The sequence below is a fragment of the Tachyglossus aculeatus genome, chromosome 21 (genome assembly GCF_015852505.1).
Source record: "Tachyglossus aculeatus isolate mTacAcu1 chromosome 21, mTacAcu1.pri, whole genome shotgun sequence".
Lineage (NCBI taxonomy): Eukaryota > Metazoa > Chordata > Mammalia > Monotremata > Tachyglossidae > Tachyglossus > Tachyglossus aculeatus.
In genome coordinates, this window is record NC_052086.1 from 66,504,022 (window position 1) to 66,522,095 (window position 18,074).

At 44.2% G+C, this 18,074-nt stretch overlaps 1 protein-coding gene across 1 annotated transcript in view; it reads left to right on the top strand.

The window, feature by feature from the left end:
* The first annotated feature begins 17,747 nt into the window (after positions 1-17,747).
* The window catches only part of RAC1 (Rac family small GTPase 1), a 32,799-nt gene continuing 32,472 nt past the window's right edge, over positions 17,748-18,074 (top strand). Inside the window, exon 1 of the mRNA XM_038762495.1 lies at positions 17,748-17,930. Within this exon, the coding sequence (XP_038618423.1) occupies positions 17,896-17,930 (35 nt within the window). The 5' untranslated portion in view covers positions 17,748-17,895. The remainder of the gene's footprint in view (positions 17,931-18,074) is intronic.

An 18,074-nucleotide genomic window follows, 5' to 3' on the forward strand; every position in this document is an offset into this window, starting at 1 on the left:
GGGTTGACGATGAGAAAGACAAGAGTGAGGCACAGTATGTTGGATTTAGAAGAGCAAAGTGTGCAGGCTGGGTTGTAGTGGGAGAAGAGCAAGAATAGGCAGGAGAGAGCTAACTGAATGCCTCAAAGCCGACGATGAGGAGTTTCTGCTTGATGCAGAGGTGGATGGATAACCACTGGAGATTTTTCAGGAGTAGGGAGGGCTGTGCAGAGCAGTTTTTTAGAAAAATGATACAGGCAGCAGACTACAGTAGGCACTGGAAATTGGAGGTAGGGAGGTCATCAAGCAGGAAGATGCAGTAGTTCAGATTGGATATGACAAGAGCTTGAACCAGCAGTATTTAGCACTTCTTTTCTTTTTCAAAATTTCCCCTACTCTATTAACTCATTTTTCTTTAGCAATGTTACTATTAAGTGTCATTCTTTCCTATTACCAGGCACATAAACAACTTAAGGCTTGCTACAATTGTTTTTTTATTATTATTCTTTTAGAAAACATTTCTCTGGAATTTTTCAGATCTCTCTCCTTTCTTCTTTTATTTTTCAATATACTCCACCACATTTAGCTTTGACATTTAAAAAGCTTGATTTCACATTGTGTAAGCTATTTTTTTTCTTAAAGCAGATTGGGTGCTATATTTGATCAATATGTACATCATCTGCTACAGCATTTTTCCTGTTTATCAAGCTACAAAAAAGTTGAGCATGATTAAAATTTTTACCTGCAAAATTAAAATCCATGGTCTGATGGCAAAATGTAAATCTAGCAGCAAACAATTCATAGCGTGGCTCAGTGGAAAGAGCCCAGGCTTTGGAGTCAGAGGTCAGGGGTTCGAATCCCACCTCCGCCACATGTCTGCTGTGTGACCTTGGGCAAGTCACTTAACTTCTCTGAGCCTCAGTTACCTCATCTGTAAAATGGGGATTGACTGTGAGCCCCATGGGGGACAACTTAATCACCTTGTATCCTCCCCAGCGCTTAGAACAGTGCTTTGCACATAGTAAGCACTTAACAAATGCCATCATTATTATTAAATGGGGAGCTCAATGGTTCCTGACAACAGCAGCAATAGAGGAATAATAATAATAATAGTTAATTGCTTCCTGTGTGCCAGCACTGAGGATAGTTACAAGACAATCATGTCGGAGAAAGTCTCTTCCCCACTTGGGGCTCAGAGTCTACATGTGGGGGAGAACAGATAGACAAACCCCATTTTACAGGCGAGAAAACTGAGGCACTGAGAAGTCAAGTGACTTACCCAAGGTACCCAATTTGCAAGTGGAAGAGCCGGAATTATCATCATCATCATCAATCGTATTTATTGAGCGCTTACTATGTGCAGAGCACTGTACTAAGCGCTTGGGAAGTACAAATTGGCAACATGTAGAGACAGTCCCTACCCAACAGTGGGCTCACAGTCTAAAAGGGGGGAGACGGAGAACAAGTGACTTACCCAAGGTACCCAATTTGCAAGTGGAAGAGCCGGAATTAGAACCCAGGTCCCCCATTCTCTTTCCACCAGGTCACGCTGCCAGAAATGGTTCCTAGGTGTCAGTCCTGGATCAAATTCACTCGACGCCTCTTTCACATGCCCAGAGTTGCCATGGAGGCAGAAAAGATGGGTTCAGGAGGCGTTCAGTCCAGCTTATTCCCCAGATTAAGTGAAAGTCTTCAGAGGAGGCCACTGGACTAGCCGCTGTTCAGAGGCACTATACTTTGCGCTACCTGGCTCACACTCCATTTTGGGCTTTCTAACTACGGTGGCCATAATCACTATCACTTCACAGCAGCCAGAGGCTCTGAATGGGCAGAGGCTGACTTTGCTCTGCTTTTCTTCGGCTGTAACCAACCTGGGAACTATTCCCCAGTGCTCTCCTTGAAACCAGAGGTGGCCCATGGACCCAGATATCGTCCCTTCCATGGTTTTCCTCTGCCTCTTTGGTAGCAGCAGGAGTCAAGAGCAGGATTGAGGCTACTCCAGGGCGAGCCCCAGCTTCCGTCTCCACCCCTTCCTGCACCAGTGGAGGTCTTTATAGGCGCAGAGCAGTCCATGTGTTTCTCAAGTGCTGAGCCTGTAAAGACTTGAGGAGGGGGTACTGAATTAAATGCAGAAATTAGTTATGGTATTTAGTCAGTAGCCATCATTATATGCCAAAGCCATCACTGTTCCTGTGAGTGCTGTATCTGATGAATGTATATGTGTGTGTGTGTGTGTGTATGCTTGCGTGTTTGTTTTTTTTTAATGGCATTTATTAAGCGCTATGTGCAAAGCACTGTTCTAAGCGCTGGGGAGGTTACAAGGTGATCAGGTTGTCACCATCCTCATCAATCGTATTTATTGAGCGCTTACTATGTGCAGAGCACTGGATTAAGCGCTTGGGAAGTACAAATTGGCAACATATAGAGACAGTCCCTACCCAACAGTGGGCTCGCAGTCTAAAAGGGGAAGACAGAGAACAAAACCAAACATACTAACAAAATAAAATAGAATAGATATGTACAAGTAAAATAAATAGAGTAATAAATATGTACAAACATGTCCCACAGGGGGCTCACAGTCAATCCCCATTTTACAGATGGGGGAACTGAGGCACAGAGAAGTGAAGTGACTTGCCCAAAGTCACACAGCTGACAATTGGCAGAGCCGGGATTTGAACCCATGATCTCTGACTCCAAAGCCCGAGCTCTTTCCACTGAGCCATGCTGCTTCCCTGTTTGTGTTTGTGAGGTTGTGCATGTCTATGTATCTCTGGTTGAATAGGAGTACTTGTCTCTCCCCATCCCCTTCTACGGTGACCAGACATTCCAGTTCTGATGAGTTTCAAGACTCAGATCTGTCCCACTAATAGAAATAGACATAGGTGAATGTATAAAGAGACAGGCAGACAGATAAACCAAGAAACTGTAGAAATACCTGATGGGACAGGAGAAGAGTAGCAGAGGCGGAAAGTGACAGGAGCAAAATATGGAAAGAAGGGAAGGAAAGACAGATATGGAAAGAAAAGGTTATCTACCTAACCCGGGGGAGTCCTAGTATTTTTGTTAATCTAAGGTAAACAGCTCTTTATACAAAGTAAAATAATGCAAAGTTTAACATGGCTATACAAATACTTCATTTCTTAATCAAATCCATGTAGTTACACAAAAGCAGGCTTAAGCCTTCTGGAAATAATAATAAAATAAACCTATGAAAAACAGTTTTCTACTGGTTATAAGTAAAAAGAGAAACTATTTTAAAGGTCTTCAGGTGGTATCTGTATAAAGTGAGTGTGCTTTCGGGGATCATTTTTCAACAGAAAATATTATAGCTGTGCTGGAATCTGCCTAGGGAAGGTGTAGTCTCACACCTACTAATAACTATGTTTGAATCATACACACAAAACCAAAGGTAAAGAATGTATCTTTAATGTGGTTGTACTTTTGGGTGTGACAGGCCTCAAAAATTCAGGAGTTAATAGGTGCAGCAGTCACTATTTTGGCAACCTTAGTGGCTTACTGGATAGAGCAAGGGTTTGGGAGTCAGAAAGCCATGGGTTTGAATCCCGTCTCAGCCACTTGTCTGCTGTGTGACCTTGGGCAAGTCATTTCACTTCTTTGTGCCTCAGTTCCTTCATCTGTACAATGGGGATTGAGTCTGTGAGCTCCATGTGGGACAGGGACTGTGTCCAACCCGATTTGCTTGTATCCTCCCCCATGCTTAGTACACTGCCTGGTACACAGAGAATGCTTAATACAATTATTATTATTATTATTATTATTATTATTATTTTATTATTATTATTATTATAAGCTATACTGCATGTTGTATTGTTCTCCCCCAAGCTCTTAATACAGTGCTTTGCATAGAGTAACCACTCAAAAATACCACTAATTGATTGATAAGAGCAATTGATAAGAATTTCTTAGTAATATAAAGATACCCCAAAGAGTATAGTGATACAAAAGAATTTGGATAATATAAGGGAAAAATCTCCCAGGTGAAGACAAAGCAATAGAATTGCAGAAGCTTTGTATCTACAATTCCACAAATATTTTATGGGAGAAGCATAAAATATGGCTAAAAATGTGGCCTAAAGGAAAGAGCATGGGCCTACAAATCAGAAGACCTGGGTTCTAGACCTGCCATTTGCCTACTATATGATTTTTGCACAAGCTGCTTCTTTGTGTCTGTTTTTTCACCTGTCAAAATGGGGACATGATTCCCTTTCAAGACTGTGAGCCAATGAGGGACATGGACTGTGTTCAATATGTTTACATTTTATCTACCTCAGCACTGAGCACAATGCTCAGCACAGAGAAAATGCTTAACAAATACCACATTCACAGTAACTATCATTATTACTAAAAACAACAGTAAAATCAATCATCCAATTGTATTTATTAAGCACTTACTGTGTTCAGAGCATAGTATTAAGCACTTTCATTCATTCATTCAATCAATCGTATTTATTGAGCGCTTACTGTGTGCAGAGCACTGTACTAAGCACTTGGGAAGTACAAGTTGGCAACATATAGAGACGGTCCCTACCCAACAGCGGGTTCACAGTCGAGAAGCACTTGGTAGAATACAATATAATAGAGATGGCAGACATGTTCCTTGCCCAAGAGGAACTTTCAGTCTAGAGGGGCAGGCATTAAATAAATTACAGATATATACATCAGTGCTGTGGAGCTAGGGGTGGAGTGAATAAAACATATAATAAAACAATAAATCACCTAGACTCTACAGAAAAATTTAATCACAGTAGGAACACAACAGAAGCTAGATCTGGCTAGATCTCACAGCTCTGACTCAAACCTTACCTTTCCCACCAAGGGAAATATAACTGGTATTTTACTCCACAGAAAGGCAAGCAATGGGCCTATTCTTATAATTAACTGCTTTTATGGTTTTATGTTTGATAACAATGGGTATTCCTGGAAAGGATGGCACTGCCAGAAAGTTAACAGATTCTTCCGGTTTCTTTATATGAAGGGACATGCTTTAGTTACATAGAGCCGTTATTATTTTATTATTAATTATATGAATAGTATTAATGTTATTGACCCCATACAGTTGACCATGTTCTTCCATATCATAAGAGTGTAATAAAGAATGGAAAGACAAAAGAAAAGTTACAAAACGAGAACATGGGCATGCTTTGGTAAGGAAGGAAAAAATAGAAAGTTTCTGGAACAAAATAAATAATAAAATAATAATGGCTCTATACAACTAAAGCATGTGCCTTCATATATTATTATATTTTGCCAATATATTACATTTGACCTACTGTCAATATTATCATTGCAGACTATAAGCTCACTGTGGGCAGGGAACATACCTACCAACTCTGTTGTGTTGTACTCTCCCATGTAATTAGTATAGTGCTCTGCATGTAGTGAATACTTCAATAAGCAACTGTATATATGTATATATGTATATATATGTATTACTCTATTCATTTATTTATTTTACTTGTACATATCTATTCTATTTATTTTATTTTGTTAGTATGTTTGGTTTTGTTCTCTGTCTCCCCCTTTTAGACTGTGAGCCCACTGTTGGGTAGGGACTGTCTCTATATGTTGCCAACTTGTACTTCCCAAGCGCTTAGTACAGTGCTCTGCACACAGTAAGCGCTCAATAAATACGATTGATGATGATGATGATCACCAGCCTGGAAGTCAGAAGGACCTGGGTTCTAATTCTGGTGCTGCCACTTGTCTGCTGTGTGACCTTGGCTTAACTTCTTTGTGCCTCAGTTACCTCATCTGTCAAATGGGGATGAAGACTGTGAGCCCCATGTGGAACATGGACTGTTTCTGATCTGATTATTTTGTATCTATGCCAGCATCAGCACACAGCACATGCTTAATAAATACCATTATTATTAGTTGAAGATGAAATTGGAAACACTAATGCTGTAAAGAAACCGGAAGAATCTATTAACTTTCTGGAAAGAAATTTGTCAGTACAGACTAAGGCACAGCAAGTTAATATTTGTGCCAGATTTGTTAATTGTCTTACAAAAGCAAATATAAGCAGACCCACCTATAATCATTGGTATTTATTGAGTGTTTACTGTGTGCAGAGCAGCGTACTAAGCACTTGGGAGAGTATGATACATCAGAGTTGGTAGACATGTTCCCGACCCACAGTGAACTTACTCTCTAGAGGGTAAATTAAAAATTTATAATATATAATTTTTAAATATGTACATAAGTGCTGCGGAGCTGAGGGCAGGGTGAATATCGAATGTCCAAAGGTCACAGATCCAAGTGGACAGATGATAATGCAGTAGGGAGCAGGAGCCGGGGAAAAGAGGGCTTAATATGGGGAAGGCCCCTTGGAGGAGAGGTGACCTTAATAAAGCTTTGAAAGTGGAGAGAGTGGTGGTCCTGGTGGAGGGGGAGGGATTTCAAGGCCAGAGGGAGGACATGAGAAAGAGGTTGCTGAAGAGATGGACAGGATCGGAGCAGTGAGCGAGCAAGCTGACACGAGAGGAGGGAAGCGGCGGACTGGGTTGTAGTAGGAGATCAGTGAAGTAAGGTAGGAGGGGGCAAGCTGATTGAGTGCTTTAAAGGCAATGGTAAGGAATTTCTGTTTGATGTGGAGGTGGACGGACAACCCTTGGAGGGTCTTGAGGAGTGGGGAGACATGGACTGAACTTTTTTTTTACAGAATTGATCCAGGCAGCAGAGTGAAGTACAGGACTGGAATGGGAAGACAGGAGGCCAGAAGGTCAGCCGGGAGGCAGATGCAGCAGTCAAGGTGGGATAGGATAAGTACTAGGATCAGCATAGTAGCAGTTTGGATGGAGAGGAAAGAGTGGATTTTAGCAATGTTGTGATGGTAGAACAGACAGGGTTTGGTGACAAACTATGTTGGTTGAATGAGAGCGATGAGTTGAGGAAAATACCAAGGTTACGGACTTGTGAGACAGGAAGGTTAGTGGTATTGTCCACAATGATAGGAAAGGCAGGGGGAGGACAGGGTTTGGGTGGGAAGATAAAGAGTTCTGTTTTGGACATGTTTAGTTTGAGGGGTAGGCGGAACACCCAAATAGAGATGAACTGAAGGCAAGAGGAAATGCGAGACTGCAGAGAAGGCAAGAGGTCAGGCTGGAAATGTAGATTTGGGAATCATCCGCCTAGAGATGGTAGTTGAAGCAATGGGAGCAGATGAGATTTCCAAGGGACTGGGTGTAGATGGAGACTAGAAGAGGACCCAGAACTGAGCCTTGAGGGGCCCCCGACTGTCAGAGGGTAAGGAGCCTGCAAAAGAGGCTGAGAAGGAGCAGCCAGACAGGAGGAGATCCGAGAGAGGATAGTGTCAGTGAAGCCAAGTTTGGATAATGTTTCCAGGAGAAGTGGGTGGTCCACATTGTCGAAGGTGGCTGAGAGGTCAAGCAGGGTTAGAATGGTGTAGAGGCCAACAGATTTGATGAGAAGATCATCAGTTACCCTAGAGAGGGTTGTTTTTGGTGATTGAGGAGGCAAACGAGCAACACAAGAGAGTAGGGCCAAAGGAGAACAGTGATGGAAAGAGAACAGTAGGAGGAAAATAGAGGAAGGGAAAACAGAAGGTGGGAAAGAATTAGGAATATATTGTTTCGCCAACCTGGGCAAAGACTATTTCTGCCTCTAAATGTTGGAGTGGATTTCAAGCTGTAAACAATCCAGCCCTCTGTAACCATGCAGGAAAACTGAATTGAGGAGTTTGCTTAGTCTGTTCCTCAAGAGAAATTGTTTGGACCCTCTGCTGTCACAGGTACTGAAAAAAGGTTGCCAAAATGCTGTGATCTGAATGTGGTAGTAAATAAATGATTTGGTTCTCACAACAATGGTCATACTTAGTATTAACATGAATTGCCTACATTCTTAAAAATACTTAATGGGTGGCAAAATCCTCATTCCCCAAAGAACTGTCTTTGCCTTTTGACTCTTCAGAACTAGCTGTTTGAGAAATGTCCCTGCAGAGGTATCTTCAACTTCTCAGACTAATCTAAATCAATCACAGTCAATATAACTAGACATATAAGGCATCAGACATGATGCATAGTGTACTTTTCTTCCATGTCTTCATCTGTGCTGAATCTCCTCCCTGACTGTTCCTTTCCTGACTTTATTATCATTACCTCATTCATTTAATTTGGTGTGATGAACAGGCCAGTTTGTTGCCATACACAGTAATAAATACAGGTTATGATTTAACCATAAAGGCAAACAAAAGAGCAAGGTAAACTGCTATAATTAGTCATGATAACAGGCCAATCAGAAAACAAGGGTAGAATAGATTACTCAGGACTAGTGTTAACTAGACCTGAGCTAATCGTAGAAGAATTTAGAGCAGACATGCAGAGTAGCAGTCATATAGCCCCAAATCCTAAAAGGTATGGGCTAGTAAGAATTGTAATAGAAGCAGCTATGGCTTAGTGGAAAGAGCCCGGGAATGGGAGTCAGAGGTCATGGGTTCTAATCCCGGCTCCGCCACTTGTCAGCTGTGTGACTTTGGACAAGTCACTTATCTTCTCTGTGCCTCAGTTACCTCATCGGTAAAATGGGGATTAAGACAGTGAGCCCCACATGGGACAACCTGATTACCTTGTATCTCCCCCAGTGCTTAGAACAGTGCTTGGCATATAGTAAGCACTTAACAAATACCATTATTATTAATAATAATAATAAAATTGGATAAAATTTTGGTCTTCACACTACTGCTGCTTACTACGATCAGTTTGAGCACTACCCCGACATTGATAAATGTAGTGAAAATGGCACATTTTGTGTGTATGGGCTTGAAAACTTTTGAATACATACCTGCACTATAGGTTTAAAGATTTAGTTGAAGATACCACATTATATTTAACCCAGATCTCAAAGTGCTTTTTAAACAAGGGTACATACATGATTCAGACATATATGCATATACCTTTAGTTATGATTATATTATATCGATCACATTAAACTATACCTTATTTGTTGGCAATTATGTAGACATTTATATATGTGTGTACATGTATGCACATGTTTAAATAATACATACATAGGTCTAAAAGTTTATTTAATCCTAATATACAATATTATATTTAACCACAGATATCCAAATCCTTTTTGAACATGTATACACATTATTTTTAAGTATATACATAGTGTAAACACACACAGATACATCTATATATGGACTTCCCAAGCAGTAGTGATTTTTCCAGTACTGGAATTCAGCAGGCAGGTGTCACAGATGGGGTTCATTTTGGTTTATATGTCACTTAGCTGGGCCACATAAATTGGAGAGATGAAGCGTAACCTACAAAATAACCACTCAAAAGGACAGCAGCTTGAGAAAGAACCACAAGCACCCCATTAGGAAGCCTTTCTCCAACAAAAAGAGGGGCCGCCTTCACAGAGACTATTAACGATAAAGTGTTCCGTCACTTCCTCTCCCTTCCGTGTCGCCATGTAAAGATCTGTACTCTTTAAGGACTTAATAGTCCCCCCACCCTCAGCCCCACAGCACTTATGTACAGATCCATACTTTATTCATATAAATGTCTGCCTCCCCCTTTGAGACTGTGAGCTCCTTGTGGGCAGGGAATGTCTACCAACTCTGTGTACTGCACTTCTCCAAGCCCTTAGTACAGTGCTCTGTGCACAGTTAGTGCTCCAAAAATACCACTGATGGATTGATTATGGCTCTAGTGGTTTGTGCAGCACCACTCACTCTCTCTTCCATATCGGTCTTGTTCCCATTGAGGTAAGGAGTGCAACGAGTAATTGGGCAGAGGTGCAGTACATTGTGAAGCACATCCAGAATCCATTTATGGCCAAAGTGACCATAGCTTACAGTCAGTCAGTCAATCGTATTTATTGAGTGTTTACTGTATGCAGAGCACTATTTTGAAAGCTTGGGAGAGTACATTATAACAATAAACAGACACATTTCCTACCTACACCAGGACCCAGTAGGCCCATTAACCCCAGCAGTCTTTGCTTCCTACATTAGTCAGCTATTTTTCAGGATTCTTTATGGGCCTAGCCACCTCATCGAATGACCTGGATAAGAAATCTTCCACACTGATAGCGTTGCCCCAGTAGGCAGAACCTGTACTAGAACACAGGTCTCCTGACTCCCAAAGCAGTGTCCTTTTCCCTGGACCAAAAGCAGGGTTTGCCTCGCAGTTTTTAGCAGAAGAGCATCATTTTCTGAGGCCTTACTAAAGGTGTGGAGAGGCAGTGATGGAGGCCATCATGGAGTTGTTATCTGTGTCATGGGGCCAGCCCTGTTTCCCTTTCAGGGAGAGAATATTCTAGAAAGGTACAGGAATATTACAGCAAGGCATAAGCCACAGAACATCCCCGTTGCAAACAGGACCTTGGCGATCCCGATTTCTTTTGCAGGTCCAGCCTTGGAAAGGGTTATTTTTTAGGCTGTTTCCTGGATTAGGACTGTTGGGGAACCACGGTTCATCTTAAGGAAGACTCCAGAGAACCCCACTTCAAGTCCACCCCAAGATCAAAAATCCTTCAGCCCTGGATTTTGAAAGGGAAACACCCCTCTGCTCTACCAACATTTTCAACATCGTATGTAGAATGGGTTCTGCTCTGGGAGGAGGGCCTGATTATTATTATTATTATTATATTTATTAAGCACTTACTATGTGCCAAGCACTGTTCTGAGCACTGGGGTAGATACAAGGAAATGAGATTGGACACAGTCCCTGTCCCTCATGGGGCTCACAGTTTCGATCCCCATTTTTGAGATGAGGTAACTGAGGCACAGATAAGTGACTTGCCTAAGGTCACACAGCAGACATGCAGTGGATCAGGATTCAAACCCGTGACCTCTGACTCCCAAGCCCGTGATCTTGCCACAGGCCCTGCTGCTTCAGGCACTGGCACTTATCACTGGACAATGTCTGCATTTAGTGGGGCCAGACAGTCTGTTTTGCACCTTGTCTTTTTCCTGGCTAGTATGTCATTGATGGCCTTTATTGAGCACCTACTGGAGTAGTAGCCACTTTACAAAGTGCTTGGAAGAGTGCAACTATAGCAAAACACATAATCTTCACCTTGGCCAAACACAACAGGTAACAATTGCAGCCTCACCTCCCTGTGTGCTGTCACCCCTCTTCCCCACCACGGTCCATCAAACTCTAACTGCCTGTTCTCAGTATGTTCTCCGAGTACCAGCTTGGGCATAAAAGCCACTGCTGTGCCTTCCTGAGCTTTCTTCACCACCGTAGCGGAAAAGAGAACAGCCCCTTCAGCCGTGAGCCCTCATATAAACTTGGGTAGTGGCTACCGTAGCCACTGTTGTGGCTACAGGTATGCCGTGACCTCTGAATCACGACCTGAAATTCTGCTTCTCTAGCCACTGCTCCCTGCTGCCTTTTGTTTTTATTTTGGGTGTTGTGTGTTTGTCCTTGTCTCTTATACTGTTTTAATATTTTATTATTTCATTGCTCCCAGTGTGTCTGTCTTCAGGCCTCTTCCTCATCTACATCCATAAATGGTGAGCCCCTTGAAGAAGTGGATTTGTATCTACCTAAATTTTAGTTCCCAGAGCCAGTTCAATGCTACACATACTAAGCGCATAATCAATTCTATTACTACTACCACTAACTTGGGCACCAGATGTCTTTAAGTTTTTATTCACTTTCCAAAAAACTCTTTCCCAGTGCTTACTTAGTACAGTGTTCTGCACACAGTAAGCACTCAATAAATACTATTATTTCTAGAACCACTTGCTATGGCACCAAATGCTTTTATGTTTGACACTTTTATTTTTAAACATCCAGACTTCCTCCACCTTGGCTCCTGTCTTTGAATCACTCGGTTAGGAAATGATGTCCCCATAATAAGGAGCTGGAAGGAGTGTGCAGTGGCTCAGGATCAAACAGGTGACTAGAGTTCATTCATTCAATCATATTTATTGAATACTCACGGCATGCAGAGCACTGTACTAAGTGTTTGGGCAAGTACAGCAATAAACAGACACATTCTTCGCCCACAACGAGCTTACTTCCAGGACATACGCTCTAGATTCTTTTTCTTCTTTTAATGGTATTTGTCCAGTACTTACAATGTGCCAGGCACTGTACTTCAGTGCTTAGAACAGTGCTTTGCACATCGTAGGTGCTTAACAAATGCCATTATTATTATTACTAAGCAAGGGGCAGATACCAGTTAATCAGGTTGTACTGAGTTCATGTCCCATATGGGACTCAGTCTTAATTTCCATTTTCCAGATGAGTAACTGAGATCCAGAGAAATTATGTGACTTGCCCAAGGTTATACAACAAACATGTCACAGCACTTATATACATATCTGTAATTTATTTATTAATTTATATTAATATCTGTTTCCCCTCCTGGATTGTACGCTCACTGTGGGCACGGAATGTGTCTATTTATTGTTATATTATACCCTCTCAAGTGCTTAGTACAGTGTTTTGCACACAGTAAGCGCTTAATACAATTGGATGAATGAACTTGTGGCAGAGCAGGATTAGAACCCAGGTCTTCTGACTGCCAGGCCTGTGGCTCTTTCTGGTCGATCATACTGCTTGTCTAGGCCATGCTGCTTCTCTAGCCCATTGTTGGGTAGGGACCCGTCTCTATATGTTACCGACTTGTACTTCCCAAGCGCTTAGTACAGTGCTCTGCACACAGTAAGTGTTCAATAAATACGATTGAATGAGTGAATTATGTTCCACAACCTGGATAACACAAAAAACTTAACATACACTGTTACTTCTGGGTGGGCAAAGAAACAACTGGGATCCTTAAGTGCCATTTGTGGCCACTCATATGGTGGCGAGGGAGGGACTTTCACTCCTGGGATGTAAAATGAATTTTCACTCCTCTCAGGCCATGAAATGGATTTTCAACTTTCCCGGGAATTGACATTAGAGCTCGAGGAACCTCCCATTTCCCCAGGCAAGACTGAGCTTTTCACTCTTTTCACCCCAGGGGCAAGTTTTTTATACAAGGATTTTAAAAGTCCAATTTCAAGTACTGGCTGTGTACATCAACCCAACATAGAGAGTGACAAAAGAAACTATCCCTCAACGATGGCTTCCTGTTGTCACTCCATGATGATGATGATGATGATGGTATTTAAGCGCTTACTATGTGCCAAGCACTATCCTAAGCAGTGGGGGAGATACAAGGAAATCAGGTTGTCCCACGTGCGGCTCAGTCTTAATCCCCAGTTCCAGATGAGGTAATTGAGGCGCAGAGAAGTTAAGTGACTTGCCTAAAGTCAAACAGCTGATAAGTGGCGGAGCTGGGATTAGAACTCACAACCTGTGACTCCCAAACCCGTGCCCTTTCCACTAACCAGACATTTATCTTTAGAATGGACATTTATCTGATTTCCAGCTGACCTGTTTGTTACCGGACATTCCAATTTTGGCATACTTTGTGGGCTAGTGGAAAAAGCACAGGATTGGGAGTCAGAAGACCTCGGTTCTAATGTTGCCTCTATCACTTGCTACAGTGTAACCCTCCCTGGACTTAAACTCCCTTATCTTTTCGGCTGTTGTTTTTATAGTACTCGTTAAGTGTTTATGCCACGCACAACACTAGGCACTAGCACTAAAAACAAAACAATCTGGCAGGACATTCTCTGTCCCACATGGGTCGCAGAAGAAAGGAATTGGATTTAATTCCCATTTGAATTCCCACGGAGGTGTCTGAGGCAGAGAAGTGAAGTGACTTGCCCAAGGTCACACCACGGACAAGTGGTGGAGCCGGGATTAGAAACCAGGTCTACTGACTCCCAGGGCTGGGCTCTTTCCACTGGGCCATGCTGCTTCTCTGGACTTTTACAAAATGTCATACGATGGCATCATGTTTTATGGCATACCTGGCATAACACATGTGCCTAAATGTCCAGTATTCTTGAGTGTCATCAGTTCATCCTTGCGTGCTTTAATTCCGCCCTCTCTGCCGCCAGGCAAAATTATTTGTACTTCCCAAGCGCTTAGTACAGTGCTCTGCACACAGTAAGCGCTCAACAAATACGATCAAATGAATAAATCAGTGACCACCCTAAACAGGAGGGCCCCATCACTGCGATATGATAGGGTGCCTAGTGGTCTGGGCTTGCAAGGAATGTGCCTTCCGACTCTATTGTATTGTATCATCATCAATCATATTTATTGAGCGCTTACTGTGTGCAGAGCACTGTACTAAGCGCTTGGGAAGTACAAATTGGCAACATATAGAGACAGTCCCTACCCAACAGTGGGCTCACAGTCCGCTTAGTACACTGTTCTGCACATAGAAAGCGCTCAGTAAACACCATTGATTGATTGACTGATGGACGGCCTAGTCCTCAGCTGATCCATCCCATCCTGTACCAATACGGAACACAACATTTTTTCTCCATTTCCTATTTTCAGCAACAAGCCTCCACCCGCCATTATCTCCTGCTATTGAGCTCCATGGCTCAGGCGTGGCCAAAAAAAAAAAAAATCACACTAACCTGGGAGTATACAAGGGCTCCGGAACAATTGGAGGGTTCAGGGATCCAACTGGAGAAATGCTCCAAGATCACTCGTCCGCTTTCTTCCAGAAAATGGCACCCGTGACAGTATCGTGTTAGGCTGCACGCCCGGCCTTACATGTATGACAACACAGACATCGCCTGTCCGGAATCCACAAGGGTCATCCGTGACATCGTAAGCCAGCCATGTTCTGCGACTAAAACCGACGTCTGTGCATCCTCCTAATGGGCAGTCACTTCTCTTTGTAAGGGAACAGATGGTTTGTTTGCTTTAATAATAATAATGGCATTTGTTAAGCGCTTACTATGTGCAAAGCACTGTTCTACGCCCTGGGAAGGGGAAACAAGGTAATGAGGTTGTCCCACGTGGGGCTCACAGTCTTCACCCCCATTTTACAGATGAGGGAACTGAGGCTCAGAGAAGTTAAGTGACTTACCCAAGGTCACACAGCAGACATGTGGCAGAGCTGGGATTCGAACCTCTGATCTCTGAGTCCAAAGCCTGGGCTCTTTCCACTGAGTCACGCTGCTTTAAATCGGGTAATAACGACGGAGCCCCGCTTGCCTCGTCCTAGGTCAGTCACGAAGACCCAGTGACACGAGTTAAATAATAATAATAATAATGCTGGTATTTGTTAAGCGCTTACTATGTGCAAAGCACTGTTCTAAGCGCTGGGGGTCTTTTAGACAGTCTTTTAGACTGTGAGCCCACTGTTGGGTAGGGACTGTCTCTATACGTTGCCAACTTGTACTTCCCAAGCGCTTAGTCCAGTGCTCTGCACACAGTAAGCGCTCAATAAATACGATTGATTGATTGGGGGGAATACAAGGAGATGAGGTTGTCCCATGTGGGGCTCACAGTCTTAATCCCCATTTTCCAGATGAGGGAACTGAGGCCCAGAGAAGTGAAGTGACTTGCCCAAGGTCACACCGCAGATATGTGGGGGAGGTGGGATTCAAACCCGTGACCTCTGACTCCCAAGCCCGCGCTCTTTACACATACGTGCTACTTGTTAAAGGTTTTAAAGTTAAAGGTATGTTGCCAACTTGTACTTCCCAAGCGCTTAGTCCAGTGCTCAGCACACAGTAAGCGCTCAATAAATACGATTGATTGATTGATTGGGGGGAATACAAGGAGATGAGGTTGTCCCATGTGGGGCTCACAGTCTTAATCCCCATTTTCCAGATGAGGGAACTGAGGCCCAGAGAAGTGAAGTGACTTGCCCAAGGTCAAACAGCAGACATGTGGGGGAGGCGGGATTCCTCTGACTCCCAAGCCCGTGCTCTTTACACATACGTGCTATGTGTTAAAGGCTTTAAAGTTAAAGGCTCCTGAAAACAAGGCCTATTGTTCGGCACTTACAACAGTGCCTGGCACGTACTAAGCGCCTAACCGAGACCATTAGGGAGAAGCAGCGTGGCTCAGTGGAAAGAGCCCGGGCTTTGGAGTCAGAGGTCATGGGTTCGAATCCCGCCTCTGCCCCATGTCTGCTGTGTGACCTTGGGCAGGTCACTTAACTTCTCTGAGCCTCAGTTCCCTCATCTGTAAAATGGGGATTAAGACCGTGAGCCCCACGTGGGACAACCTGATCACTTTGTATCATCATCATCATCATCAATCGTATTTATTGAGCGCTTACTATGTGCACAGCACTGTACTAAGCGCTTGGGAAGTACAAATTGGCAACCTAGAGAGACAGTCCCTACCCAACATTGGGCTCACAGTCTAAAAGGGGGAGACAGAGAACAAAACCAAACATACTAACAAAATAAAACAGGGTAGATATGTACAAGTAAAATAAATAGAGTAATAAATACGTACATATATACATATATACAGTTGCTGTGGGGAAGGGAAGGAGGTAAGATGGGGGGATGGAGAGGGGAACAGGGTGGGGGGTGGCGGGAGGGGGTGCTATGTGTTAAAGACTTTAAAGTTAAAGGCTCCTGAAAACAAGGCCTATTGTTCGGCGCTTACAACAGTGCCTGGCACATACTAAGCGCCTAACCGAGACCATTAGGGAGAAGCAGTGTGGCTCAGTGGAAAGAGCCCGGGCTTTGGAGTCAGAGGTCATGGGTTCGAATCCCGGCTCCGCCCCATGTCTGCTGTGTGACCTTGGGCAAGTAACTTAACTTCTCTGAGCCTCAGTTCCCTCATCTGTAAAATGGGGATTAAGACCGTGAGCCCCACGGGGGACAACCTGATCACTTTGTATCATCATCATCAATCGTATTTATTGAGCGCTTACTATGTGCAGAGCACTGTACTAAGCGCTTGGGAAGTACAAATTGGCAACATAGAGAGACAGTCCCTACCCAACAGTGGGCTCACAGTCTAAAAGGGGGAGACAGAGAACAAAACCAAACATACTAACAAAATAAAATAGAGTAGATATGTACAAGTAAAATAAATAGAGTAGTAAATATGTACAAACATATATACAGTTGCTGTGGAGAAGGGAAGGAGGTAAGATGGGGGGGATGGAGAGGGGAACGAGGGGAGGGGGGGAGGGGGTGCTATCATCATCATCATCAATCGTATTTATTGAGCGCTTACTATGTGCAGAGCACTGTACTAGGCGCTTGGGAAGTACAAATTGGCAACACAGACAGTCCCTACCCAACACTGGGCTCACAGTCTAAAAGGGGGAGACAGAGAACAAAACCAAACATACTAACAAAATAAAATAAATGGAGTAGATATGTACAAGTAAAATAGAGTAATAAATACGTACAAACATATATACAGGTGCTGTGGGGAAGGGAAGGAGGTAAGATGGGGGCCACTGTTGGGTAGGGACTGTCTCTCTATGTTGCCAATTTGTACTTCCCAAGCGCTTAGTACAGTGCTCTGCACATAGCGCTCAATAAATACGATTGATGATGATGGGGGGGCTTAGAACAGTGCTTTGCACATAGTAAGCGCTTAACAAATGCCAACATCACCATTATTATTATTATTATTATGGCGATTACTTAGGGGCAAACGAGCAGGCCCGAGCCACCCCTCAGGGCCCCGAGCACGCTGAGGGCGGAGGCGCGCCAAGATGGCGGCCGCGCAGGCGCGCCTGGGCGGCCCCGTCCCCCGCTCCCTCTCGGGTCCGCCCGGCTCGGGGCGGGGCCGAGCCTATCCGGAGCGCGCCCGTCCCCGGTCCGCGCAGGCGCGCCGGCGGCCGCGTCGCCGCTCCCTCTCGGGTCCGCCCGGCTCGGGGCGGGGCCGAGCCCTTGTGAGGGGAGGCCGGATGTGAGCGGGGCGGCCATTTCCTGTTTCTCGGCAGTTTTGCCTCAGCCTCGGGTGGTGGCCGGCGAGGGGGCGAAGCGGCGCGGCCAGAAGCCCCCCGTCATCCCCCCAGCCCGTGAAGTCGTCGTCCGAATCGCCTCAGGTCCGGGCAGCAGCCGCCCCCATGCAGGCCATCAAGTGTGTGGTGGTGGGAGACGGGTGAGTGGCCGGCCGGCCGGACCCGACGGGGCCTCCCCTGACAGGGCGGGGAGACCGGGCCTAGTGAGCGACCACTAAATACGACCGAGCCCCTTCCTTCATCATCATCATCATCACCATCAATCGTATTTATTGAGCGCCCAC